The 19,337-nt window shown below is 38.3% G+C and overlaps 1 protein-coding gene across 1 annotated transcript; it reads left to right on the plus strand.

The window, feature by feature from the left end:
- LOC139970960 (solute carrier organic anion transporter family member 2A1-like) lies at nucleotides 1-19,233 on the plus strand. The gene is made up of 11 exons (XM_071977051.1): nucleotides 1-54; nucleotides 3,891-3,969; nucleotides 5,783-6,481; nucleotides 10,571-10,933; nucleotides 12,076-12,240; nucleotides 14,010-14,238; nucleotides 14,967-15,114; nucleotides 15,562-15,731; nucleotides 16,202-16,266; nucleotides 17,559-17,773; nucleotides 19,046-19,233. The coding sequence occupies exons 1-11, from the start codon at nucleotides 16-18 to the stop codon at nucleotides 19,097-19,099; spliced, it is 2,226 nt and encodes a 741-aa protein (XP_071833152.1). The 5' UTR covers nucleotides 1-15; the 3' UTR covers nucleotides 19,100-19,233.
- Nucleotides 19,234-19,337: the final 104 nt, after the last annotated feature.

Genomic DNA, 19,337 nt, shown 5'->3' on the forward strand with positions numbered 1-19,337 from the left:
TGAAAAGCACCTTGTATGACAAAACTGTTTTCTGTTCATGACGTCCTGACTTATGTACGAGAGAGAGCGAGAGGAGGGGGGGGGGGAGGTAGGGGAGAGAGAGACGTTTATATGCAGTATAGTAGATCTAGTATAAAATAAGCTGGGGACCCGAGCCTCCCGTTCTGCAAATGTTTATTGGTACTCAAAATTGCCTCATTTTGTTCAAAAGAAGGTATACATAGTGGAAGATTTAAGCGCAACCACTCCCTCTCCCCGATTTTTCTTATGCACCGCTATTTCCATTATTACTTCGGTCAGCACATGCTTGTACAACTATGACATCACACCTGTTTGCTTCAAGTTTAACTTTTGGCAATTTTAAGTATCAATTAATTGTCAATGTCGTTATAAACATGCACGATGTAGGGATTATAATTTTCACGTAAGATGCCTATAAAGTATATGTTTACCTTTTATCTGTCAAAAATAATTAGTACCGTATTTTATGAAACTGAGAATACCTCATTCTTCATCTCATTGCCCTACCCCCCCCCCCTCCCTTACCCCCTAATTGGCCTCATTCATCGGGCTGATCCCCCTCCTCGATTGCTCCCTCGATCTTCGGGGCTGCTGTAGTCCTCACTGCGTGTCATAACTGATTGCTCCCGGTGTATATACATTCCAAGACGAATACGGGGGGGGGGGGGGGAGGGGAGCTAGGGCAACTGGGACAGCCTTCACCCTCACAAATTTGGCGACCGCCCATTCAAGAAAATACGCGCCCCTTGACCTCTTTGGATCATAAATTTGTCATTTTATCACCACTTGCTTATTCATTCCAACGCTGTATGCACGATAAAGCATGAATTGGTTACTAAGTTGTCGCTCCATGAAGATCTCCATAACAAATTCGTAATTCAGTTCAGCCGAATTATCTAAGCGCCTCTGCCAGTGAACACCGTAACGGCTCTATCATAAACTTTCGTAGTCCGTACAAAACATGATTGCATGTTTTTTTTATGTTAAAAGTGTAAACGATGAAGCTCTTTTCTAACTGAACGTAGAAACCAGGGTTGCCAGTTTGAGCGTTTACCAGCCCAAAACACGAATTTTGGCATTTAAATATTTTCAATTGCATTTGACGGTAAAATTTCAATGAACTTGTTGAAAATTTAACCATCGACTTCACACAGTAAATTACCACCGACCGCCTCACTTTAACCATCCTGGCCCTCGATTTTTGAAAACAGATTTTACACCCATGACTCTCTAGCATATTTATGGTCAACACTGACGATTTTAGTAAATGAATAATATTTCATTTTTCATATTATACGGTACGGTATTCTAATTGTGGGTGTGACTGTGTGTTCTAGGCCTATATATTGTTTTACCACTATACAAAATGCGAATTCTACTTCACTGTGTTACTCACATTTTGGTTTTCAATCAATGAGTTTTTTTCCCCCGAATAATGGAGCATTCTTAAAATCTGAAGGACTTTTATTAGACTGTTGATTGTATAACAAGATGGTTGTTTAAACTTTATGCCGGTTAGTTGCCAGCACAGTAAGCATTATAGGATGAGACCATTCATTCAAGACGATTGTACTTTTCATTCAACATTTTACACGATTAGGTTTCAGGATAAAATTAATAAATAAACAAAATACTTTTGCTTTGCGATTGTCGGGACATTTTGTAGACGATTCAAACGGTCACGTGTTGTAATCAATCTATCGAACAATATAGCTTTAAGGAGCAGAATAACCTAACCATGTATCAGTATTGATCTACATAGGCGTAGGAGGCGGGGGGCTGGGGGGGGGGGGCTCCAGCCCCCAACCAAAACTGTTTGTGAAAATTCGGGCAATATTATGCTGAGAATTTTTCGGGAATCTACTGAAAGAAAAATAATTTGCAATGTGTTTTTCAGTGGTTAAACTTATATGATTATTGTAACTACTTCCCCAATAACTATAACGAATAAGGAAGGGTCATACCACGGCAAATGATTGTATGTTATTGGCATGCGATGTAATAACCGATGCATGCCTGTAGGATATGCACATTAACATGTTGGACGCGCGAAAAATTTTGGCTATATTTTTCGGGCAAGTCGTTACAGTCCCCCAAATCAATTTGGGCTCCTACGCCTATATATGTTGATCTGTAATGACAGAGGTGAATGTGATGAACAAATTCATTAAACAATTCTAAATAAAACGTTTATACCTATAAATGGAGATGGGTTTTACCGTGGCTCCGTGTAGCTCTGTGATTTTTTAAATAATGAATATAATTCTGAAGCGCTTAACATGACATGAAAATAGCATTGGTGTCGGCGTCATTACTGTAGACCAAGATAAAGTAAAAGGTTTCCAATGATAATGACATTATGATGTCACTGATTTCCAAAATGACACTCCCCCACCTCCACCCACCCCCACCCCTCCCGCGACAAGAATTTTAAACCGGGATATCTCCCAAACGGAGCAAGCTGTTTGAGGGAATTGTTGATCACAACAGAACTAATGACTTTACAAATTTTTCAATGTGTCATGCACCCACTTGAAAATGGAGACGAAATTATTGGCGAAACCTTTAAAATAGTCTTGTTAGTCTAGTCAATCATGTTGCATATTGTGTGTTTAGCATTTTCTGTTTCTCTGTAGCAATTAACTGGTCATAAATGTAACGCATGTTAAGAAATCATAACACACATCAGTTTTAGCTGATTAACAGGTATAATCACCTTTACCAGTTTTAACTGATAAAGCTATCAGAATCGGCTGCTCTGACACATCATGCAAAACTATAATAGGAATTGAACCAAAATAAAAGAAAACTGTTAGCAAACTGCTTATCCACCAGAGAGCCTGTGTAGGAGAATGTGTAAAAGTAAGTTGGCCTGACGTTTCAATCCTAGCAGGATCTTCTTCAAAGGCTAAATGACAAGTAAGAGTAACAGAAGGGACAAAAACACACACAGAATACAGATAGGTTAATGAGCATGGTGAACACAAAGAGATGGATGTAAGGGGATTAGTAGACAAGGGATGGAGAGAAGAAAGAAAGAAACCAACAGGGGAAGAGGAGAGGTGGGAGATAAATAGTGGAAGGACAAAGAGAGGATTAAGGGAAGGGGTAGGGAATGAACTGGAGAAGGATAAAGACAGGAAGGTGTGGAGAAAAAGGGTGGAAGAGAGCTATGAGAAGAGGAGTGATGGGGGGGGGGGGGGAGACAGTGAGAAGGGGGGGTACAGAAGAAAAGTTAGTCATGTCCTTCCTGAATGTTGAGCCCATGAGGTTGAATGGTGCGAGGGCGTTGCATCCACAGCCAGAATTGAACCAATTAGATCTCATGATATATAGATGTGAGTCCAAAGCCTACGGTATCAGTTGAACTGCTGTTCAAAAAAAGAAAAAAACAAACGAGTATTTCATTAAAATTACTATATTTGTTGTACTATTTATTCTTTAAAATGAAACATTCACTGGCGTAACTAAACTGTCTTGAAGTGTTCGTTTGAATACAAAGCACGCATATTTCACATTGTGACGTTTTAATGTATCCATGGCTACCATTCATCTTATTACAACTTGGATTTGCAAGCAGAGTAGTATCATTAAATTTAATAACCAGCAACTAGATGAGGCATCGATTTTTTTGAGGACCCTGTTGTAGCTTTTGTAACCGTTAAGTACCCTTAACGCATAGTTTTGGAGAATTTAACATCAAATGTGACGGTATGCGGTTGAATCAAAACTAGGTGAGTAGATACTCTGTAAAACCGATTAATAATAGGTCAATGCGATCAACTATACGCCATGAATATTCAATAGCTTCCTAGTCGCTAAGTGGAATATAACAATTGATTGTATTTTTTTTCTTCATTTGAAAGAAGAATAAGAAGCAACAACTTTTGGGAACAAGAACCATTGCACAATACTTGCCTTCCAGTTCAAGAAGCTGTTCAAACAAACGTAAGTTTATACTTCGCATGTATTTTTTGTTTACAATGAAAGAAACGTTTAATAATGTCATTTGATTGATTGATTGATTGATTGATTATTTTTTTTGTAAATTGTGACGTGTTTGGCCAAGCAAAAAATGTACAATTTGTAATTTTTAAGCATTTATTTTACTTCGTTCAACAAGAGGAAGTAGCGATTTTGGGACAATTTCCCAGTTCTAATATCACTCTACACTGTTCTCTCATATCATGCTTTAAAGCAATCGTTCTGACAGTAAGGGTAATCATGATTATCTTATCTAATAAAAACATGATATTCATAATTCTGATATGTCAGTCACTATAAAGTGCTTTGAAGCAGGACATGAAAGTATAGTTTCTAGAAAAGGATTGTCCCAAATGGGTGAGAGAAAGCCGGCTGGAACGTTGTATGCAAATTTGAACGAGCAAAGAGCATTGTTGATTACAGAACGATGATTCAAAGTCTATATAGTCATTGAGTTATATATGGTCCATGTATGCAATATAAGCTGATAACCAACTAGAGAACATTTTATCGTTTTTTAATGTATAGTGATCAGATGTTGCTTAGATATTAGGTGTTACGATAGTTTGTATAATTAAAAAATAAGTTTAGGCTAAATGACTTCATATAAAATCATGCAAAAGTTTCATATAACCTCAGCAGTCAGTTTATAGGCCTATATGGTCAGGAGGATATATGTTTATATGCAAATATATATATATATATATATATATATATATATATATATATATACAAGGGCGTAGGAACCGGGGGGGGGGGCTGGGGGGGGGGGCGCCAGCCCCCCAGTGAAAAATGTGGAGGGGCGGAAGTATCATTCCGCCCCCCCGCTTCGCATGTCAGAAAACCCCTTTTTCAGTTCCAAATGAGAAAAAAATGTCATTTGGAGCACCAAATTGCATCTAAGGCCAGGTGAAAATACAAAATTAAGTTTACAAAATGGAGTGGGTGTTGAAGTGTGCTATATTGCACCAAATTGCATCTGAGGCCACCTGGAAATGCAAAAAATTCCAAAGGGGAGGGGGACACCCCCTCCCCTTAGACCCCTTCCCCAGGCCGGCCTTCAGTCTTCAGCCCCCCACTCAAAAGTACCTTCCTACGCCACTGTATATATATTAGAAATATAATTAGAAAATTTCTAAACCTTTATAAAGACCACGGAACCGTGCGGTTTAAACATCAAAACCGAAACAATACCTTTGCAATTACGACTGAATCGGATTAAAATAATCCGACACGGGTTAAAATAATCTGATTTTCCAAAACTTCCGCTAAATCCAGCAGAAATCAGCGAGACACTTTAAACTCACAACCATGCCGACACTCTTCTCTATAAAAATGGTTTCAATTCCTGCTACTCCTTGTCACTTCGGTGGGGGGGGGCACAGAAAGTGGGACATGTTACTATGATATGATCGGTGATCATGTACTTGACTGAAGAAGAGCTAATTGTGCTCGCAAGCCCTTCAAAACCAAACATTGGCTGTTTACCTCCAATCATTTACCTACTTTAATTATTGTATTTTCACTCGAGAACCAGCCTTTTCTCTTAATGTCAATTGACTTAGCACCAGGAGAAATTGATCAATTCATTCACCTGCTCACAAAGACTGTTTATTTCATGTTTATTTTAGTTTGCATTTAGGGTCGGAAGGAAGTTGATATGTTACCGAAAAGTCTCATTAAAACATAACCGTTAATGATTTCAGTTCAGCTGCAATAATGATACTGTTCAATTTGTAGACAACAACAATTCCGTATTTTACCTCTTTCTCATCAGGGAAGAAAATTAACCTACCTAAACAAAAAATCCAAAACATGGATAGCAAAGAGAAAATGAATGAAATGGAGATGTCCTCTCTTTCTGGAGAGTCTCCATCCGAGAAGACGAAGAAGCCTCGTGGATGTTTTGCCAGTTGGCTTTGTACTCCAGTCACCTTCCTCGTCGTGCTCCTGCTGTCGACCATCCTGAAAGCAACCGCTACCGGATATTCCAGCGGTGTGATCACATCGCTCGAGAAACGGTTCCAGTTAAAGAGTACACAGATCGGCTACATATCGATGGTTGAAGACATCGTGGGTCTTTTCACGGTCATGATCATAGTCCATTACGGTCAATCGCGACACCGACCGAGGGTCATCGGTGTCCTCACCATGCTCGTGGCTGTTGGAGTGCTTCTACAGGCGATGCCGCACTTCCTCTACAAGCTACCGACCGCCCTGCTTACGAGTGTGCCCTCTATTGCCACAGAGAAGAACGTGACTGAGGCAGCAGACAGCTTATTCTGTTATGCAGATGGAGAGAGGGAGCCGAGGGAATGTACCGCGGAGGAGGAAGCCTCCTCTGGGTCACTGATGCACGAAGCGTTTTGGATTCCGCTCGGGTCATCTGTGATTAGTCTGGGAAGCGGCATCGGAGCGATATCGCTAACCTATTTGGATGACAATGTGCCAAGACGGACGATGCCAATTTATGCAGGTCAGTTAAAATGTAATAAGCAAGATCTGCAAATATAGTTCAAATGCTCCATCATTCACTTTAATCCTTAATTGGCAAAGCAACGTGGTCTCTTTGGTAGAATTACTCATTTGTTATAAATATTACCCAAACGCTGATTGGCTGACATGTTGACTCATTTATGGCACTTCCAAGTTTCCGTAAATGACCTTTTTGTTATACTCTCTTTTTTATAAGCAAGAAGAGCCATACCTTTTGGTCACTAATTAAACAACCCTTTCATCAGTATGTAATTAATTGACTATCCCATAAACTGCTCACTGAAGACCTTTAGTTGCTTAAAATTGTCCAAAAATCCCCCAAGTTTTCACACCACGTGCACGTACATGTGTTCACCTTGACATTCTATTTGTATTCAGCAATTTTCCTGAGATTAATAAAGACAACTTGTGGAGTATGCCACCTTAAAGGTCCTCCATATGGCACCCAAAATATGCTAGATTAATAATGATTACTTTTGTTCATACTTTAATAAGCTTCCACCCTCAAAAGCAGTTCTACACCATTGGAACAATTACTTGTCTGTAACTGAGCGCTCCGCAATGCGTGCAAATAATAATTTGGCAGAATATGCTAGAAAAGTACCTTTGAAAACTGCCAGGACTCAGTTTAATACGCTAATATTTGGTGCCGGTACTGATAACCGTTTTAAAGTAATCCGTTATCCGCATAGGCGTAGGAGGCGGGGGGGGGGGCTGCAGCCCCCAACCAAAAAGTTTTGTGAAAATTCGGGCAATATGCTGAGAATTTTCCCGGCACCTACTGAAAAAAATACAATTTTCTATGTGTTTTTCAACAGTTAAACTGATATTATTATAATCATTATTATTGTAACGACTTTCCCAATAATTATAACCAATATGGAAGGGTAATAACACGGCAAATGATTGTATGTTATTGGCATGCGATGTAATAACCGACGCATGCCTATATGATATGCACTTTATAATGTCGAAAGCGCGCGGAGCTTGCGAGAAAGTTTGGTAATATATTTCGGGCAAGTCGCTACAGCCCCCAAATCAAATTGGGCTCCTACGCTTATGGTTATCCGGTGTTTCACCGACGATTAGAACCTATTTTTAGTGTATCAAGTACTTCCATTATGATGGAAACGGCAGAGGAGAGTGGTTTGATACGAGGGAGAAGATAAGAGGGACAGCGGAAGAGAGAAATTCAATCTGGGCCTGGGGGCGGGGGGGGGGGGCAGAAATTTGGACATGTGACTTTGATATGAGAAGGGGTACCACAGAATTACCTCAAAACTTCCCGACAAAGTATAGGATCCAATGTGCATACATATATGAATGTTTTTTCAACAAAACGATTCCTTTCCTACCGCATAACTTGTTTCTAACACAAGGGTATTTTTAGTTACAAAATAAATGATAAAAGGGTACTTGTAATTTATAAATGGGGCAATTTTGAGTTTTAACATCCAACTGGGGAGCTCCCGGCTCCACCGCCCATGGGGTATGCATGGGAGACATTTGAATATGGGAAGAAGATGTAGAACAGCAGGAGAGGATAGTGAAGGAGAACAAATAGAAGAAGAGGGTAAGAGGGGGAACATGCGGGAAACAGGGAAGAGAGCAGAAGAGCAGTAAACAGAGGGGTTAAGACTGGAAAGGAGGGCAATATGAAGGTTAGAGGAGTGAATGTAGAATGGGGGGGGGGTACTGTTTTTAACCTATCGCACTATTAATGTCGATATATTGACGGGAAACGGCTTTCTGCCTTAATTCGATAAAACACAAATTCGGTATAAAACTGATTAACTTCAGTCTACCCGTATATTAGTTAAAATTCCAACTGATTTAAGAGCAAAAAATGATATGAAAAATATGAAAATGAAAAAAGATAGACTTTTCAATCTAAACAAATGAGAAAGAAAATCTATTTCAGGGATTTCTCTTCAATAATCTACGCTGGTATATAATGCATAGGTTTTATTAATGTATAATAGATACACTTAAGTCAAGCCTCACGCGGAAACTATATACACTTATATTAGACTGTTGTAAACAAACATTGATCCAACGTTTAGAACACATACCGTCAACTTTCACTCTCGTTACTATTTGATTTTTACTTGGATTCAACTCAGCTGGTTGAAAGCAATCGTTTCACTTCAAGGCTGGTTTGAAGAGCATTTAATTCCCAATAACAATTATTGAACTCCCTTCTGTCACGGAAAGAACATTTTAAAGGGAAGATAAATGGAGTACTAACCACTTATTTTTATTTCGTTGTTTTTTTCATATGACAAAAGGTCATTATAGCTCCCAAGTTCCACCACCCCCACCCCCGTTCTCCTTCCCCTAGATCAGGGGTTCCCTAACTGGGGTGCATGAACCCCCAGGTGGTGCGTGAGTCCATCCCAGGGGGTTCGTGAGACGTTTCTGAAAGTCAAAACTAGAGTACTTTTTGTTGAACTAAAATCTGTACAAAAGTCGTACCCATCGACAAACTCTTTTCACGTTCCATACGCATATGTTGCCATATAGTAGTACCGTACCGCGCCTGTGATAAATAACTGAATTATGAAACAGATACAGGCCGCATGACTTTGGTGAAGTTGGTGTATACGCATGACAGTACGTCGTGGAGATAAAGAGCTGTATCTGATCTTGAAGTTTCCAAATAAATATTTGTTCATCTCTTGTTTTTTTTTCATTACAATATTACACTATATGAACTTGAGCTTATTCGAAGCACTGTTATGCGTAGTATAATAATGACTTTTATCGTGTCTCGAAAAGTTGGGGGTTCGTGGACAACTCTGACATCTACAAACGTGGGGGGGGGGGGTAAAGTTAGGGAAACCCTGCCCTAGATCAATCCGTCAAACCCACAATTCACTTCCCGTCATTACTATAATCGGAACAAAACCAAATGAATATATAGAGCGGAAACGCCATCGAAATGAAAGTGTCTTTGTAAGAACTTTCCTAATTAGTTCCCGTGGTCTCTGGTTACACCCGAAATTTATAAGATTGCTCAAAGTTTTTTTTTTTACAGGGTACGAGATGATACTTCAACTTGTACCGTGTTTATTTAGAGATGGCTTAAGAATAAAGATGAAGGTATACCCTCTTAAAATAAATGGGCAAAACTTTTCCCAACCTGCATGGGTAACTCAACTTGTAACTCAACTTGTAACTCAATGTACTCTATACTTCTCTCAAAGTAATATTAACAATTTCAACATTTGCTAATTATCACAACCAATGTAATACTGCTTAAACTATACTGTCCCTCAAATAGGAATAACTCAAAAACAATCTGAAACCCTTTTACAACAGACAGCAAGAAAGATGCGAAATATTTCCCGTTTGTTCATTGGTGACTGATTATCCAATCATGATATATTTTTCAATTTTTTTCCAGCCTTATATGGCGATAAAAGACTCCTTCATGTAATCATACAAGAATCATGTTTGATTAACATGTTTGATTGTAGCAATCAATGTTTTGTATATTGTATCAGAAGGTGAAAGTAATATAGGAATCACATATGATAAGGAACATTTATACAGTGGAATTCAGTCATTGTAAAATGGTAAGATGCATGCGCTAATGAATGAAGTATATAAACTAACCTTTGGAATATCCATCTATTTTCTTAGACACCTGCAATACTTCTGGCCATGCGGAATACACATGATCTGCATAGTTAATTAAATTGAAATTTTGGTAAAATGAAGGGTGCTTAGATGTACCACTGTTGAAACCTTTTCGACTGTGTACGGTTATACCGCATATATACATGTTATATATTTATGTAATATGATACCATTTTGATTTCTTTTAATATTCTGCGATGGGGAGTGGGGGGGGGGGGGTTGAGTCCCAATTTGTTGTGGGGATAACCCCCCTCCCCCCAACCTCCCAGAATTATAGGTAGTTGTGCCCCTGGTTGGTGATTGGAATGATTGGGCTTCGGTCGGATATCCAGATAGAAACTCTTAATCCCATATATACGTTTACAATTATACAATAATTATATAATTATTTTTTGCCTTAATTTCCTCTTTTCGTATTTCTTTACAGGAATTGTGTTTTCAGTCTTTGTCTTTGGCAGCCTGTTTGGATTCTTTCTAGCTAGTTTCTGTCTGCAGTTTCCGGTCACATTTCCATTCTACAATCCCGAGTCTTACTCGGCCAGCCCAGGAGACGCTAATTGGCTGGGAGCTTGGTGGCTTGGTTATATCATCTGTAGTTTCCTCTTAGCAATATTTGGGCTCTTATTCTTCCTATTTCCTCGGCAATTACGAGATCCCGAAGAATTAGCCAGAGAAAATGAAGAATATATGAAAGCGAATCCTCTTCCGGCGAAGAAGAAAGCAAAGGACGAGGAAGAAACGGAAAGGAGCGAAGCAGGGTGTGAAAATGGACCGGTAGAGTTTATCAAAGGTTAGTTATAGCATAAATTAAATATATATTGAAACAAATACAACAATGTTATGTCAAGTTATATATAGTCTGTGTTCAGCAGGGTGTGAAAATGGACCGGTAGAGTTTATCAAAGGTTCGTTATAGCATAAATTAAATATATATGAAAATATACAACAATGTTATATCAAGTTATATATAGTCTGTGTTCAGCAGGGTGTGAAAATGGACCGGTAGAGTTTATCAAAGGTTCGTTATAGCATAAATTAAATATATATGAAAATATACAACAATGTTATATCAAGTTATATATAGTCTGTGTTCAGCAGGGTGTGAAAATGGACCGGTGGAGTTTATCAAAGGTTAGTTATAGCATAAATTAAATATATATGAAAATATACATCAAATGTTATATCAAGTTATATATAGTCTGTGTTCAGCAGGGCGTGAAAATGGACCGGTAGAGTTTATCAAAGGTTAGTTATTGCATAAATTAAATATATATTGAAACAAATACAACAATTTTATATCAAGTTATATATAGTCTGTGTTCAGCAGGGCGTGAAAATGGACCGGTAGAGTTTATCAAAGGTTAGTTATAGCATAAATTAAATATATATTGAAACGAATACAACAATGTTATATCAAGTTATATATAGGCTGTGTTCAGCAGGGCGTGAAAATGGACCGGTAGAGTTTATCAAAGGTTAGTTATAGCATAAATTAAATATATATGAAAATATACATCAAATGTTATATCAAGTTATATATAGGCTGTGTTTGCCGGTCATTTTTAAGGAAGTTAAAACATTGCTCAAAGTTTACCACAGGAAAAGGAGAAAGGGATAGCTTTCGTGGAGTGATAAAGGAGAGATATTCATGTCCTAGCGATATTAATATGCTTTAATCGTTCAAGTTCGTAAAACGGTTGCTGAGACTTGAATATGGTTTATTTGATTTTTTGTTGTTGTTGCAAATCTTGGGAAAAAATGACTGATATTTTCTTCTATAGACTAATGTACGAAAAAGGGGGGGGGGGGGGGGGTAAAGGAGCTCGGGGTACAGTTTACCATGGAAACGGATTTTGTTATGAAACAATATAGTCTTCACTTTGATTTGCTATATCTTTAACAACGTAAATCGTCTTTATTTCAACTCTACAGATTTCCTCCATTCCCTACTCGAGATTGCTAAGAATACGGTCGTCATGAGCCTTATCATCGCTGGTTGTCTTACCGCCTTCTCCGCCACTGGGTTTATGATCTTCGGACCTAAATTTTTCAGCGTTGTTTATGAGTTAGACCCATCCGTGTCGGCCTTGGTAATGGGTAAGTGTTAATATATATATATATATATATATATATATATATATATATTATTATTATATATACATCATCATTACACGTCTAGCCACTTGGATGGTAGACGGGAGGGGGGGTAGGGGTTACCGTCCGACGGAAACTCTCCAGATCTTTACCCCATTCAAGAACCAACTTAGATTTGCATTTGAGAGTTTGTAAGCATTTCAATATGTGAGATATATGTTTTTTCGTACATAAATGAAAATTCTGGTTTAAAATAAAACCGACTTGAAATCGATAAAAACGCACCTCCGTCAGTTTCTTTATACTGTCTACACCGGACACTTGTGTGCCCTGCTGAAAACAAGCAAGGAGGAAACTAGTATATATGTAAGTCACCCTACCCTGTATATGTGAACGTCACATTCTATTTAGGCCTACATATTATGAAAACAGCTTTTTGGATGAAAAACACACGGGAAATGTATGCCAAACATATTACCTACGACATTTATACAAGGGAATAATGGGAAATTTATTTTGGTTTTAAATAAAATAAATTTCGGTGGTAAGTTGATACTTCAGAACACGTGCACAATTTATTAAGGTCAGTGTTGATTGTTCAATATTTGAGGGGGAATTGGAGGGCATCGATAGGGAGGGAAGAGGGAGATATGGAGGGGAAGGGGTTTCGATGTTATCCAAACAGCTATAATACCTTTGTTAAGGTCATAAGGATTGCGTATACAGCTATAGGTGAACCTGGATAGAAGAGGGGTACAATAACTTGTAAAACTAAACAATGGTCAGGATAACCGCGTTATGAAACTAAGAGATGGTGTATAGCATCTATTCCTTCTTGGCAAATGTTCTGTGATCATGTGTTAAACAGTACACACGGTAAATTGCTCATTAACCTTTAAAGGGTGTGAAGCCTCGCGCACAAAGAAACGTCTCATGCCGGTAATCTGACCTAGTTTCGAATGAGGTGTATAGCAGAAGTGTTAGACACCACCATCGATCCCAGAAAAAAACACACACAGCTTGCTACCGTCGGTACTTATAGACACTAGTGTACAGTCAATACATACAGCTACGGCCAATACCCACAACATAGTGTACATAGCAGCGATGGACATCTCAGTTCTAGATAACAGATAGCAAGGTATCACGTTTCATTACTGTCTGCATTTTGTAGCGACAAAAAGAAAACTTCACTTGCAAGCAACGGAAAGTTAACTTTTTCAGAGCGCGGCACGCGGTTTGGGACGAGTCTTCAATGCCTTTAACTTGATGATGTGTAGTATCTGTTCCATTTTATATAGGGACTTGTTATATACTTACTTCACGTAATATTTTTGAGATCACACGGTTACTGTCTTGATCTAAGGGGACTGTGGTTGAGAATGGATCCAGTTGTTTTGTTTTTCATATCTAGGCTCTATCTTAGGGTGGCTTAGACTTTCGAAAGCCTTATATTATGACGGGAATTTAATTAATGGGTTCGCCTTTCTCCCCACCCCTCCCATCCGCCTCTCAAGTTCCCACATTTTGAGGTTCCCATAATGAAAACTGTACTTTCTACGTTATTACGCTGTTTCAGAAGGATAAGACCTCGCCAAATATATTACTTAAACGTTTTGATCCACTCTTCTGTAGGTATAATTAAGCCATTTTCTTTATTTCTTTCTTTCTTTCTTTAATTTATTCATTTATTTTTGTAAATAATAATAAAAATAAGAAGAATAAAAATAATAATAATAATCATTATGATTGCATTTCGTATCAAATTTTAGGAGCTTTCCTCATACCAGGAGCGGTGACGGGTCAGATATTAGGAGGTGTTATCATAAACCGGCTTAATCTTTCGCGGTACGGTATGGCGCTTATGTTGATTGTCACGACGGTTTTAATGATGTGCGGTTGCGGTCTTTTTTACGTTCTGCGGTGTGACAAGAGAGCCGTCGCAGGAATCACGGTCCCTTATGACAGCGGAAATGTAATACAGTATAACTTCACAAGAAGGTAAGATATAGAAAAATCTTAAACCAGATGTTTTTTTTTTCCCGTCTGACTTTTATTTATTTTTTAATTCAAAAATTTGACTCCGTTATTTTCTTGTGAGAGAGGATCTTTAAGTAACACCGAAAAGCAACATGAGGAGCTTTTTGTACATGAAATAAAATATATCCAAAGCTTTACCTAAAAAAGTATACCCGGCTTTTCAGAGAAATAGAAGCGATATCACTATATAGAACGCCGTCTATTAAGTTATAAAACTCTTTTCTTCTACAGTGGCGTGAGTAGGAATTCAAAGGGTAGGGTGTGTGGAGGCGGGGTCAAGTTCTAAATTTTCATCATTAATATTATTATTATTATTATTATTACTATTATTATTATTATTATTATTATTATTATTATTATTATTATTATTATTATTATTATTATTATTATTATTATTATTATTATTATTATTATTATTATTATTATTATTATTATTATTAATATTATTAATATTAGTAATATTATTAATATTATTATTAATATTATTAATATTAGTAATATTATTAATATTATTATTAGTATTATTATTTTTATTAGTATTAGTATTATTATTATTATTATTATAATTATTATTATTATTATTATTATTATTATTATTATTATTATTATTATTATTATTATTATTATTATTATTATTATTATTATTATTATTATTATTATTATTATTATTATTATTTTCATTTCGGTAGTTCCCTAACTGCTCTGTCGCACGACTGTAACGATGGATGTGACTGTCCAGAAGGTATATACCAACCGGTCTGTGGTGACGATTTAGTGACGTACGTGACTCCATGTCATGCTGGGTGCACGGATATCAATACCGACGACGGCAATGTGGTGAGTTCTTGTATACATCTGCGCATGAGCATATAGCCTATACTGTTTATTCTGGCAAAAGGTTTTCACTACTACTACTACCACGACTACTAAGACTACTACTACTACTACTACTATTACTACTACTACTACAACTACTACTATTACTACTATTACTACTACTACTACTACCACGACTATTAAGACTACTGCTGCTATTACTACTACCACTACTACTACTACTACTACTACTACCACGACTATTAAGACTACTGCTGCTACTACTACTACCACTACTACTACTACTACTACCACGACTATTAAGACTACTGCTGCTACTACTACTACCACTACTACCACTACTACTACTACGACTATACATGTGTGTGTGTGTCGGGAAGGATGGTTCGTGTGAATTTACCAAGTTTCAATATTTTCCATTTTCCTTTCCGTGTTATCTTTCTTTAGACGTACACTGGATGTTCCTGTATCGTCAATAGTGATGGCTCTCTGGGGACGGCACGTCCTCAGCAATGCGAGAGACCATGCAGTATCTGGGTATTCTACATCTTAGTGATGATACCCTCCTCACTCTTGGGCACCATGGCTGGCATAGCTGGCTTCATGCTTCAACTGAGGTATACCTATATTGATTGAACTCATTATATCTTTGAATTCGAAAAGGTTCGATTATTTGCACGAACTTTGTAAATAATTTCCCTCGGCATCGCGCACAATATTTTAGTCTACATACAAAAATGATATTGTTAGTTGTTGTCATAACAGATGAACACCATCATCCTTAAAAGTGTTACTTGCTTTCAAAAGCAAAATATCGACAGGTCGCCTGAGCCTTCCAACTTTGTTAGTCCATTGATGACGTACCTATATGACCCTATTTGCATATAAACAATCGGGCTGAAGTTTCTACTGTCATCATGTTGCAGAGGGATAGTTTACAATTTTAATCGTAAAGTTTTTGGTGATATTGTTTGTTGTATATATCAAACGCAATATAGCTATAAGTCTACCCTTAAAAGTATTTACTATTTCTATGTCATAGTATTTACGACATTAATCATGCACTAATCTAATTTCATATCCGTAGATCCGTCGATGAACATCACAGGGGATTGGCAATGAGCACTGCGAATGTTTTGGTTAAAATTTTAGGTAAGTTACGTTGACTACAGGGATTTTTAAGTGACAATAGTTTGTTCCCTTAATATGAACGAAAAAAAGGCCAGAATGGTGACGTCAGTAATGCTAAAACGACAATACGAGTTGTACTAAAGAATCTCTCTCTCGCTCTCTCTTTGGAGCATTAAGTTATTTCCAGCCGTTCAAGGGCGTAGGAACCGGGCGGCTGGGGCGCCAGCCCCCCAGTGAAAATATGGGGGGGCGGAAGTATCATTCCCCCCCCCCCGCTCCGCAAGTCAGAAAACCCCTTTTTTATTTCCAAATGAGAAAAAAATCTCATTTGGAGCACCAAATTGCATCTAAGGCCAGGTGAAAATGAAAAATTATTTACAAAATGGAGTAGGTCTTCGAAGTGTGCTATATTGCACCACATTGCATCTGAGGCCACCTGGAAATGCAAAAAAAATCCAAAGGGGAGGGGGACACCTTAGACCCCTCCCCCAGGCCGGCCATCAGTCTTCAGCCACCCCACTCAAAAGTACCTTCCTACGCCACTGCAGCCGTTTATTTTATAGTCCCTCTCAACGTCTGGAAATAATTGAAGACTCAAAACGTTCTGAAGAGTGCTTTTGGCGGTAAACGTTGGTCTTGTTTTCAGCTGCCAATATTTTCTGGTTTCCCTCATTAAGTTTTATCGTTTAATTATATCAATAATTTTGACTGACATATCGGTTCATTTTAATGAACAAATTATCCAGATTCCTGACATACATTATTTTGTCACGTCACCGAGTCTTGGGGATCCATCGCTTTTACCTTTAATAGGGATTCTTTATGAGGCACATCGTATGGCTATTTGTTCGAAGTGTGTGCAATGAAGGAGGTGGAATTTTATTTCAGTCTTCTGGGATATTTGCGAGATAAAAACAGTATATATACGATTGCCTCATATTAGGGTCAGGGCGGAAAGAGTGGGTTGGTAGGTGGGGGAAGGGGGGGGGGGGCGGTGACAAATATTGTGTGTATGTTTGTGTTTCCTTTTAGTTTATACATTCTTTCGATTCACAAGATTCGTATAACTACTGTGAACAAACAGAAGGATGTTTTTCGAGGTCATTCTCTATCTGGACAGAAACAGAAATAGATCTATATATTTCCATTGGTTGGTTTGGAAGGGGGCGGTATAAATTTCCTTGGGGGTGGGAGTCGGGCGGGATATAAGGTACTAGTGTCGTGTTTTACTTGGAAACCTCTATAAAGTTCCACAGATTGCTAAAGTAACACTTCTTAAAGTCAATTTCTTCTTCTTCTTCTCTATTTTACAGGTTATATTCCCGGTCCAGTTTTCTTTGGATTTGTGATCGAGAGTACATGTGAGTTGTACCAGGCTTTGTGCGGTAAAACCGGCAACTGTGTGATTTACAACAGTGATTCTTTCCTGGTTGGCTTCAACTCGGTTATGCTTGGCGCTCAAAGTATCGGCTTCATTTGCGTAATCATCGCCTTCTTGGCCGTCAGGAGACAAACGCCAAAAGCATTGGTAAGTACCCATCGGTATGCCACTGTACATAAATATTACATAACACCCGCCCCCACCCCTAAACCTACCCCACCATCCCACTCCACCCAGCCAGCCACCCAACAGCCAACCTTTGCAAACATCTCGTATGGTGTCTTCGTTTGCTAATAACTGCTATGTTATCATCTTCCCTCACCCCCCCCCCGCCCCAACCCCCCTACCCCATCGTGCCTATGTCTCTGTATATGTCGTTAGGATTTCACTAATACTCTAATATAATAAGATTAAAGCTGCTCTCGCACGCATGTGGTTAAGATGTTATGGACAAGGAGAGAACTATTTATGGGCTATGCCGTCCCATCACCCCATGCCACCCAAACTTGCTCGTGAATGATTTGGACTCTTATTACCAAGCATCTAGCAGCCAATTCACACAGAGATTACAGTAATTTAATTGTAAATCTTAAAACTTTGTACCATAGTAAATACTGGATCGTGCTGCTGACAAGTAAATCGGTAGCATGTGCCTATTAGGATTACAGCAGAGAGTTGTTATGGAATATGCAACTCACTGATTACAGTAAAGAACTGAGGATATGTGTAATTCCAACAAATCCCAAACAACTGGATATGTTGGAATTACACATATCCTCAGTTCTTACTGTAACCCTAATAGCACATGCTACCGATTTTAAGCACGATCCACGATTTACGATTGTGGTCCTTTTCGCGTTCCATACTCTGTATGTATCTGATGCATCTCGATCTATCGTTGTCGTTCTGGTGGCTGCTGCCGCGTTTTAGTACGGTCGGAGCTAAAAGTCGGGCTTGCCTTTAAATTTGATCTCCACCACATGCATGGATTAAACTTGTCATCTATAAACTCCACCATGCATGCAGTGGCTAACATCTTATGCCCAACTGATTACCACTTTACAGAATCAGTTTCATATAAAATTATGAATTAAGTATGTATGAATCATTTTATCTCGTTACCATGGAAGTGTATATATGGAGAGCTTGCTATAGCAGCTATACATGAGCTTGTATAACTAACTTGGTTAAATTCTTTCCATGTACCATCCGTACATGGAAAGAATTTAACCAATTTAGTTTGTATAAAAGTTAAAGGCGAACTTTTGCATTTGAAGAAGATACTGCTAGGACCGAAATGGTTAGCCATATCTACATATAGGCTCTTCAGTAGATAAGTCATTTTGTTAGCATTTTTTTTTCTTCCATCTTTTGAGAGAATATTTCATCTTTATTCATTTTCTGTCCTTCCCTATTCAGAGAGGATTCCGTGCATTACCCAGCTCGGAAGATGAACTCGCTTCCAATGCATAAAAACATGCAATGATCAACATTGAACGATATTTGCAGGATTGAGCAGCCTATAAAAGGGGCGGAGAAAGTATTAAGAAGATAATTGTAGGCAGAATTCAGGGGCGTATCCAGGATTTTCCAATAGGGGGGGGGGGGCGCCAGGCATGAATGATCGCCGTCCTGGGAGATGGGTCTAAGGGGAGGGGGTGTACAATTTTTGCTTTCAAAGAAGGGCTGAAATGCAAAATGGTGTTATATG

This window comes from Apostichopus japonicus, chromosome 8 (genome assembly GCF_037975245.1).
Source record: "Apostichopus japonicus isolate 1M-3 chromosome 8, ASM3797524v1, whole genome shotgun sequence".
NCBI classification, from domain to species: Eukaryota; Metazoa; Echinodermata; class Holothuroidea; order Aspidochirotida; family Stichopodidae; genus Apostichopus; species Apostichopus japonicus.

What these genes read in the sequence shown, in the direction of transcription:
- LOC139970960 (XM_071977051.1), top strand. Translation starts at nt 16, where the DNA reads ATGACAAAACTGTTTTCTGTTCATGACGTCCTGACTTAT. An exon ending in GACGATGCCAATTTATGCAG is followed by an intron (nt 6,482 to 10,570) that starts GTCAGTTAAAAT and finishes ATTTCTTTACAG; the next exon opens with GAATTGTGTTTTCAGTCTTT. An exon ending in GGCTTCATGCTTCAACTGAG is followed by an intron (nt 15,732 to 16,201) that starts GTATACCTATAT and finishes TCATATCCGTAG; the next exon opens with ATCCGTCGATGAACATCACA.